At 54.8% G+C, this 9,724-nt stretch overlaps 1 protein-coding gene across 1 annotated transcript; it reads right to left on the bottom strand.

Annotated features, from left to right (window-relative positions):
• Nucleotides 1-437: 437 nt before the first annotated feature.
• TMIE (transmembrane inner ear) lies at nucleotides 438-9,134 on the bottom strand. The gene is made up of 4 exons (XM_047754404.1): nucleotides 9,039-9,134; nucleotides 5,526-5,643; nucleotides 1,990-2,139; nucleotides 438-1,687 (listed from the first exon to the last, which is right to left on the bottom strand). Exons 1-4 carry the CDS (start codon nucleotides 9,132-9,134, stop codon nucleotides 1,587-1,589), a joined length of 465 nt encoding a protein of 154 aa, XP_047610360.1. The 3' UTR covers nucleotides 438-1,586.
• Nucleotides 9,135-9,724: the final 590 nt, after the last annotated feature.

Below are 9,724 nucleotides of genomic sequence, written 5' to 3'. Positions count from 1 at the left end.
GTGTTCTCCTTGACTTTGGCCTGTCTTCTGGCTAGAACATACCCTGTCGTTGTCCTGAAGCACTGTCGTAGTCTTTGACCTAGCCCTGCCCCATGCCTGGAGACTGAGGCAGATGCCCACTGGGATCAGACATTATCTCTACCATCAGCAGACATGCCTTTTGACAAAGGGCTAGTGGAGGCTCAGGTCAGAGGTCAGGGAGGCAGCCAGCAGAGCCCAGCCCTGAGGCAGGGCAGCAGGACTGGTGAGGGACAATCCCTCACCCTCTGCCTCTTGAATACCCTCTCCCTCTGGCTCATCTGAATTCAGCCTGGGAGAAAAGTCAGGGGAGGGAATGTCAGCCTAGCCTGAGTGACCTATCACCAATCACTGCCTCACCCTCCAGGCAAATGCTCCAGGGATGGGGCATCCTGAGGGATCATCTGAGGTCACTCAGGTATGAGAAGGCACTCAGCTTTATTTACAGATCTCCACAGGCTGCAGAGGCAGCCTGAGCTTTGCTAGCAGCTTGGAAACCTCTGGTGTTTGAGTACCAGGCCCAGGTTTGAGTACTTCAGCTGATTTTCGCTGCCATCCAGAAACCCTTCTCTGTATCTCCCCTGTCCAAGGATTCAGTCCCCATGTCCAGTTTGGGTCTTCATCTTCTGATCAGCAGTGCTTCTTTTAGGCACCATGGTTGAGAATAGAAGAGGAAGTGGTGTGCTGTCATATTCAGCAGGTGGAAGGCTGCTGCCTCAATCCCTAGCTGCTCCCTGAAGTGATCTCATGGGGCCCTAACACCTGTCATCATGGCTGAGTATAGAAAGGGCCACCAGAACTGCCCGAGGTCCCCACTTGGCTTCTTAAATACTCCCTGGATTCCCAATATTGGGCCCAAGTGGCAGTTTTCCTTTTTCTTCTGGCCCACTGGCCTCAGCCTTCCACACCCTTGAACTGCCCCTTCAGCCCTCAGGCCTCATGCTGGGCCCCCCAGCAGCCTCAGCGGCATCACTACATGTAAAACTGGTACATTCATTGCCTGGAGCTTGGCATCTATTGGGCTAGGGGTTCTGCTTCTGGTCCCCCTCACTGCCCTGCCTTGTGCCAGAACCCTTGCCAGGCTTGGGGCAGTCCCTCCCCACCAAAGCTGCTATCTAGCCAAGTCTGAGAACCTCCTGCTGCCACAGCTTTCCCCATTGGCCCTATCCCTTCTTGTGACCAGCCTGGTGAGGCCTTACCTATGGCCCATCAAGGTCAGCCATCCCCTTTCAGAAGAAAAGCCACATCCCATTACCCCTTTAGTCACTGCTGTTCCTGGCAGAAGAGGGAACAGAAGCATGTAGGTAAAGGCCACTTTGGATCTACAGAGGGAGAGTGGCCCAAGACCACCACTGCTGGGTGATCATGTGGACGGGGTGAAAGGAGTGGAGTCCAGGCCGGGAGGCAAAACACCTCATGTAGTCTTGTTCCTGCCCTGATAGGCTGTAAGACAGGGTCCTGGGCTTCAGCAACCCTCTCTGAGCCGGAGGAGGATGATCTGCAACCTCTATGGTCCACGTGTGAGCTTGGAGTCTAAGATGTCTGGGGCCACCTCCAGGAAGCTCTCCTTATTTCTCGCCTTTCTTCTTCTTGGCCTCCTTTTTCTCATCCTCCTCTACCTTAATGGCCACTGTATCCACACTGTCCTTCTTCTTCTTTTTCTTATCCTCTGTGGAGGAGAAGAAAGAGGTATATGATAGGAGTGAGACTGGGTCCCAGAGCCTGCACCAGAGCCTCACAGTTCAGCCCTTCATTCCCTCTTCCTTACAAACCTCTCCTACCTGCAGAATAGCTTATTTTCCCTGCTTCACCCTGATCCATTTCTGTGCTCTGGTCTGCAGGGACGGGTCTGGGTCTCCTCCCTGAACCAGGTGGAGGGGAGGAATAGGGCAGCTCTGGGTGGCAGGACTGAGGAACTGGCTGGCTTGGCAGGATAGGATGGTTGCGGGGTTGGGGCCGAGGCCTGCTCACCTCCGGGGATTTCTGTGAGCTCATTGAGAGGTGGCACAGTCTCCAGTTTGTCTGTGTACATCTTGGCTGCTTTGCGCTGCAGGTACCGGGCCTCAATCTCCTTCCGGGTCCGTGGCACGCGGCAGTTGAAGATACAGCAAAGAGTGATAACTATGGGGAGAACAGAGCAGGCTTGGCCAGGGCCAGAACTCAGACACCCCAGGAGTAGTGTCCAAATTTTCAGGCCTGTCTCCACCTACCTATGTGCGTCTCACCCCAGACACTCTCTCAGGAGGCTCCACATTTTGCAAAAACCCACATGAGCTCAGGGATTTTCAAGATATCATTCCTGTGCAGTCACATGGCTTTATGTAGTCACATGCCCCCCCCCCCCCCAGAAGGGCCTTGTGCCCTGGTTTAATGGTCTGCTGCCACTTTCTTGAAATTCTTAATTTCTAAACAAGGGATCTCATATTTTCATTTTGCACTGGCCCCATATATCATGTCACCAGTCCTGGTCCTGAGGGTCTTTCTGACTAGATTGAGGGTCTTTCTGACTAGATTGAGAGGGCAGGGCAGTGGTTTGCACCATGACTAAAGCTACAGTTTCCTGGAGGCTGTCCTATACTTCCAACTCAGGCCTCTGGGCTCCTGGAGCATCCTTGTGTTTCCTCCCCAGGCTCCTGAGAACACCTCAGACCCTGGAGGATGTGGCTGCATCTTCTTCAACCTCCTTGAGGACAAGCCTAAGCTCCTCCTGGCTGTGAGAGCCTGTAAGAGGGCATAGACCTTCCCCTGGGGCATTCACCTCAGACAGAGTTATTCCAGAAGTGGTTTTCCGGCTCAGGGCAGCTGTGCCCACGCAAGCTGGGCCAGGGCATGAAGCTGGCCTGTCTAGGGATGTGTGAGGCAGTGCTGCCAGGACCCGGCTGGACTGCGTTTATTTTTCTAAGGCCCCCACAGTCTGACCACCTTGGCCCCAGCCTCAGGGGAGGGGATGGAGCTGCTTCCTATTATAAATCAGATGACCAGACATAACTTCCTGGCAGACTCCTAGGGGCAGGAGGTTCGGGCAGGAGGTCCAGGCAGGACAAGTCAGACCTATTTTGGGGAAGATGGATCAGACCTACATGGCCTGGACTGGAGCACCCCCTGGGGTCACCTTGTGCAACCTCTTCAGCCAATATTGTGACCCAGTGAATCTCCCTCAGACTTAACAGAATGAAAAAAGGAATGAATGAGATGGTCTCAGAGCCTTTGCTGCTGAGGATAGGACTGCACTCTGGAATGAATGTGTGGGGGATCAGCAGCATCCAGGAACACTCTGGGGGTGCTGTGTGAGGGTCTTATCAGTATACGTGACTGTGCATTGTTGTCCAGGAATAGACCTGAGATGACAACAGGCCTTTCTTACCCAAAAACCTGAGTTCTGGTCTGTCTCCAGACCCCTGTGTGCCCGAGGCCCAAATTGGTCCCCCATCCCACTCTACTAACTTGGGTCACTTCTTCCAGTCACCTGGCCAGTTACCTCCTCAGGACAATGCCCATTCAGACTCTCTGCAAAAGGCTGGTCCCAGCGCCCTAGAAGCCTTGGGCTTCAAAGAGAGCACAGCTGCAACTACTAGAAGCTAGAGTAGGACTCAAGCACCACCCTTCACTCCAGACCTGCCCCACCCAGCCTGTCCTTGTTGCTTTTCTTCAAAGAAGCAGAGAAACAAAGTTCCTTGGATCGAGTTCCATGGCCAAGGCAGGGACTTGGGATAGGAGTCCTTAGGCTGGAGAGGACCCCTAAGAGGCGCCCCCATCCAACTCTAGCCTCTTCCACAAGGTTCTGGAATTGATGCTCCACTAACAGCTGTGCCACCTAGGCCCAAGCAGACTGGGAAGCAGGGAAGATGTTTCCTCCACAGAAGATGGGGCTGTGCCTTCCCTATTCCCTAGAGCCCTGCACAGAAGGTAACAAGTGCTGATCTGCTGCTCAGAGGCTTTTGGGACGATCCCTTACCTTTCTCTAGGAAATGGGGTAAGGAGTGGAAGTTGATTTGTGTGGTTGAGATCCAAGTGGCTCTCTGGGTCTGACACTGCAACTTTCCTATGTGACCCCAGGCACCTCTACTATCTAGGGCCAAGAAAAGCCTGGGAGAAACCACTGTGTGCCCTCAGCTGTCCCTGAGGTGCCCCACAACTGCTCCTTGGACCTTTGTCCTGGACTCCTTCGGTGGCCCTTGCAGGGCAGAATCCTCCCTCAACCCTGCCTGTTGGTACTGGGGGTTGTTCCCCTCTCTAGACAGCTGGGCTGGGGCTGCAGCCACACCCATCTGTCTGCAGGGTTTCCACTCAAGCCTGGCTGATCAGTTTTGGCTAGGAAAAAAAAGGCCACCTCTTGCTTAGATCCTGCTCCCACTCCAGCTGTGAAGTAATGGTGATGATGAAGGGATGGCTGTTTTCCTGCAGGGAGGGCACTTCTGGTGCCAGGAGAAGCACATACAAATTAGATTACTTGTCTCCTCTGGAGCCTCCCACATCTGGATGGGCACTTGTGATCAGCCCTGCCTCCTGGTGACCTCATCCCAGGACAGCTCCAGCTAGAACTTTAATATCCCTTTAGCTCCTGACCCAGGGTATACTTAGTAAACATTATAGGCGTTATCTGAGACCTGTGTGCAGGCTCTTTCTTGCCACCTCTGACCATAACTGTCCCTCTGCCTACCTAGCAAAACCACTCTTCCATCCTACTGATCTAGAGCCCAAAGGACCTCACCTCCATGAAGCCTTTGCTGGGAGAATGGGTTTTCTTTCCCTTACTGCCTGTATTCCCCCCCCTCCCCCACTGCCCCCTTAGGCCTGTAGGAACCTCTGTCAGATTCCCCTTTGTACCCTGGCTACCTTCCCCACCCAGCCAGCATTTCTCAGCTCAGCTCCCTTTTTCCCAACTCCAGAGCCCTACTCCAGAAGGACAATTGAAGAGAACATGCCAATCCTGCTGCTATTATGACTTTGCATCAAGCAACTTCCAGGTCCAAGAGAGGAAGGGGTCTCCTGCTTTTAATTGAGGTGGGTGTGAGTCATTCTGGAGAAATGGTTTTTTTTTTTTTTTTTTTTTTTTGGTGACAGTACAGGGTTTGCAGCCTGAGAACCACATCTGCTGGGCGTCTGGGGAGCCTTTGGGCTGAGCTGCAGCCAAGGGTGTCCTTGCTAGGGCCTCTGGGTGTGGGCACTTTAAGCTGGCCAAACTGCAGGAAAAGCATGAGGAGGCCAGCGATAGGGAAAAATGACACGTCCGCGTCCTGGTTCAGTGGAGTCCCCTGTAATTACCATAATTGCCATGTGGCTGCATCCCCAGTCAGGCAGAATACTTCAGGTCACCACCAGCCTGTCAGCCCTCCACAGGGACTTTGTGTGGATCAGGAGGTGCCAGAAACCACCGCGGGCCTCCTGCGGGCGCCTGGCCTGCTTGCACTGCCCGGAATTGCTGTTCTGAGCCCCTGGGGGTGGTGCTGGGGGTGGTGCTGTGCTCCCACTGTGGTGTGGTGGGGAGGGAGGGAGCAGCTACTTACTGATAGACAACACGAAGAGCGAGAAGATGCCCACCACGTGCCACAGGCGCATGTCCCAGAACACCACCGTCTCCTTGGTCAGTGGGGGTGGCTTGGGCTTGGGTGGTGCCGTGCTGGGCTGCAGGTTGTGAGAAAACAGAGTGAGCCAGGCAGAGTCTAGGGGCTAGGACTGGGCCCAGAGAGACCCAGGTCTCAGCAAGAACTTATTCAGCCCAAGCATTTCAGAATTGGCTAGAATCAGTGTCTTAGACATTCATAGCCAATGCCTCAGACCTTGGGAAGTTCCAGATTTAGAACAGAAGAAGGTGGCAGAGCCCCAGAACGATGGAGCCAGGAACTTGGAGTGTGAAGGTGGTTGATGCTTGGGGAAACCAAAGCCCCGAGGGGCAAATGTGGATGGCCTGTCCCAATCAGGTTCAAGGATGCTTCTTTCCTCTTGCTCTAGTCCTGGGCTCCACAAAGGCAGATCGGGTCTCAGGACCAAGGCCAGAGCCAAGGTGAAGCCTTTACAGCCCTGTGGGGGTTTGTTCTCATGTACCCCCAGTGTGGGCTGGGGTATGGAACTGGAGTCAGGGCTCTGTCACTGTTACTTCACCAGAACCCCCACCAGGTGGCCTCAGCAGTCGCCTGTCCTACCCGAGTCCCTTCCTAGGCCAGAATCCTCACCAAACAGGACTAGATAAGTAATTTGTCCAAAATGCGATGGTGACACCTGGAGGCTAGAAGTTGTAAGCACATTTGGAGCAATCTTGAGTAGAGCACAGTGCACCATTTTCCACCTTCCCAGTAGAAGACCACACTGTCCTGGAGATTTGAGGGGACGTGGCCCTGCCGTGTGCATGTGTGTGGGGGCTGCTGTCAAGCAATACCTGTCCCTGACCTGCAGGACGTAGAGGGGTATGACCCTATCTTTGTCTCCAAGTTTGGCTGGGGGGTGTGGATGGGGGTTAGTAGTTGGAGAGAGAAAGGACTCTGGGACATCTGTGCATGGCGTTGTCCCCTGACTAACCAAAAGAGGACAGCCATGAAGAGTCTCTTCTGGCTCTCTGGGAAGGAAAGGCAACCCACAGCTCAACCATCTGTCCAGTCTTTCCCCTGGTCCATAAGAATAGATGGGGCACCTCTAAAAGCCAGATACTTCTTCATCTAATGAACACCACTCTTCAGCATGTGTTGTGGACACTCAAAGAGGACTAGCAGTCTGTCCCAGGTAACCCAGAGGATCTATGTGCCTGGGATTGGTAGGTTATTCCTAGCTCTTTTCTCTTAAATAAGGCAAACAGAGGTAGAAGTCTTCTTTTCTCTAGGCTTCAGTTTCTCCATCTATAACTTGAGTGTGGTGGTTCCAGGGGTCTCTGAGAAGCTCTCTACACAACCTGAGTGGTAAAATTGGCAAGAAGGCACCCTTCCTCAGCATCATCCCAGGAGAGGCCCATTTGCAGGGTCAAACACATGTGTGGGCTCAGGCACAGGTTTGGGATTGGGATTGGGCACTGTGGGTATAGGGCACATGTGTGGTTGGAGTACATGCACATGTGGTCAGACACATGTCTGAAGAGTCAGGGCCAAGGCCTGGGCCATGATGTGGTTCCCTGATTCTAAGGCTGACTGTGTTGGCCCAGCTGGGTTATATGACTTGAAGACTCTGAGGGCCAGAGTAAAGATCTCAGGTTTAGAGCCTGGGCAGCCAAGAGCTCTCTTCTGACACATTCTGTTCCAGCTTTGTTCAAGACACCCCAATAGGGGACTTGGGTAGAGCATAACAGGTAACAGGCATCCCCTTGAGGTAGGCACTCCTGGGGATCTGCATCTGAAACTTGGAGGCCTGGCCTCCACCAGAACCTCATAGGCTGATGGAGGGTGATGCCTGTGGCAGGGGTGGGTAGTGCCATGGACCCTACCATTGCTCGTCTAAGAACTGGTGCTTCCCTGGATACTCTGGGCTCAGCCAGGCCCTTGTTCAGGCTATAGGCAGATGGCAGGCAGATGGACTCCACATGCAATTTCCCTTAATGAGCTGCAAGAAGACTTGCTTCTAGGGGCTGAGAGAAGTCCTTGGCTCAGAACTGAGTTGACCCTCCACCCTCAGGCTTCTCTTACACCCAGACCAGCTCAGTTTCTGCACCTGAGGCCTCTGGGCAGCTGGTGAGGGGCCTGAGTACACTCCATGAGGCTCACACCAGCCTGGCTCCTCTTACAGGGACACTAGAGCTGTCATCTGACTCCAGCCCAGCCTTCTGAGCATGCCCCCTGGTCAGCAGCAGGGAGAGGCTAGCATGGGGTGCAGTGCTCTGTCCCCACGTCCCTCAGACCCCAAGGATAAGGCCGTGTCCTTCACCCATTCCTGTCCCACCAGCACCCGCCCCTCAAGGGCTCTCCTCAGTGCTTTGCTGTCTCTTATACTTCTTGTTTGCCTGCTCTCTCCACTTTACCCCTGCCTATACCACAGGCTCTGACCCCACTCCTCCCTGGTCCTGCCTCTTGGACCTTTCCCTCTGGCTTTTTATTCCGGAATTCTGGGTCTGGTCCACCTCTTTGACTTCCCTTCCTGGCTCAGCAGGACTAGGGTACAGAGGGGCTAGGGAGGCTGCGGATGGCTCCCACCCTTTCTTTTCAGGCCCCAGCCAGGCTCCTGGCCCTTCCCTCTCTGCCCCAGCCACCCTCCGCACCTCTTCCTGAACTATCTTAGCAGCTCCTCCCAGTTCTTCCAACTATGTGCCCTCTTCTAATTTATTCTCCTTCCTAACCAGGACTCATCATTACTCTCCCCTGCTCAGAAAACTTTGCTAGCTCCCAGTTATCATCAGGACCAAGTAAGACCCGAAGTCCTTGGGCCTAGCCTGCCCTGCCCTGCCTGTACCGCCCCCCCATTCCTCCTACCTCTGCTCCAGGGCCTAATGCTATGCATGGAGTCAGACTCAACACAAGGCTGCTCCATAAAGGGTGTCCTCATCCTCCCACCCTCTACCCTTCAGCCTGGAAAGTCCTCACCTCCTGTGCAAGGCTGTATCTCCCCCATTAGACAGGGAACTCTGGAGAATCTCTGGAGCAGAAGCTGTTTCTTCCAGCAGATCCTAAAATCAGTGACTAGATCTCATTTATCAGATTATACTGAAGCAAGAGACTATGCATTACCACTGCCTCCACCGCTGTAACCCTACAGACCAAAGACTAGAGGATAAGGGGTGAGTGCCCCTCATGAGACTGGGCCAGGCTGTATCTCCAATCAGATTGGGAATCCCTAAAATCAGGGTGAGCCTCCCTCTGAATCAGAAAATGTTCTTGAAATCTGGGGTTGTGTCCTCCTACAGGTCAGGCACACTAAGATTGGGGGCTGAGTCTCCCCCACAGTCTGGAAGTGATTGGAATAGGGCCATGTCTCCCCATTAAGCCAGGTCTCCTAAGGGCAAGGGGAAGGGAAAAGCCAGCTCCTGGCAGAAAGGTACCCCCAACCCTCTGCCTGGAAGGTGACAGCCACCCCAAACCCCTCCCCTCCGCGCTGCCCCACCTCACCTCCACCAACTGCCCGGCGACCCCAGCGAAGCAAACCTCCAGCGCGGCGCCGCCCAGCGCCCAGAGCCTCCCGGTGCCTCGCCACTGCCCCGCCATCTTCGGGCTCCCAGCGCAGCTTGGCGGCAGGTCCGGGGCGCAGAGGGATGCGGGCTGGGCCGCCTTGGCCCGGGGACTGCCCCCGGGGCCAGCAGGCGCTCGGCTTGGCGATCTGGTCTCAGGCTGCTAGTGGGCATCATTTATTCATCAGCGGTGTCTGGTTCTTCTGCTGCCCGCCCCCACATCTCTCCGGGTGGAGGGCCCACCCCCTCCGGAGATCACACCCTAGGACTCCCCTCCCCCCTAAATGTACCAACGACAGAGGGGTGGGAGTGAGTGAGAGGGAGGACAGACTGGGGTCGGGTCCTTGAACAACAGGTTCCACCCTCCCTTCCGCAGTCTGGCGTCAGTTTATCCATTTGGGACAACGGGAGGGGCTGGAATCTGCTGATCTAAGAAGCCCTCCCCATTCTGACGTTACGAATTTGAAAAACCTTACTGGACCCAGGTGGGAGGGTGGGGGAGAGCAGGGCAGGCAGGTTGCTATGGTGACGGGCGCTCAGGGACATCCTGGGCTTTCTGGGCTGGCTTCCTGCCCAGAGGCAGCTCTGGTCACCCTGGACACCAGAGCTGGAGGGGAGGGGGAACGG

Source organism: Phacochoerus africanus, chromosome 1 (assembly GCF_016906955.1).
Source record: "Phacochoerus africanus isolate WHEZ1 chromosome 1, ROS_Pafr_v1, whole genome shotgun sequence".
Classification (NCBI taxonomy): Eukaryota; Metazoa; Chordata; class Mammalia; order Artiodactyla; family Suidae; genus Phacochoerus; species Phacochoerus africanus.
Note: the sequence above shows the minus strand (reverse complement) of the source record. Positions and strands in the feature narration are given on the sequence as shown.

Excerpts from the sequence above, each read along its gene's own strand:
- TMIE (XM_047754404.1), bottom strand. The coding sequence starts at position 9,134 with ATGGCGGGGCAGTGGCGAGGCACCGGGAGGCTCTGGGCGCTGGGCGGC. Across the intron at positions 5,644-9,038 it reads TCGCCGGGCAGTTGGTGGAG|CCCAGCACGGCACCACCCAA; the intron begins GTGAGGTGGGGC and ends CACAACCTGCAG. Across the intron at positions 2,140-5,525 it reads GCTCTTCGTGTTGTCTATCA|TTATCACTCTTTGCTGTATC; the intron begins GTAAGTAGCTGC and ends TTCTCCCCATAG.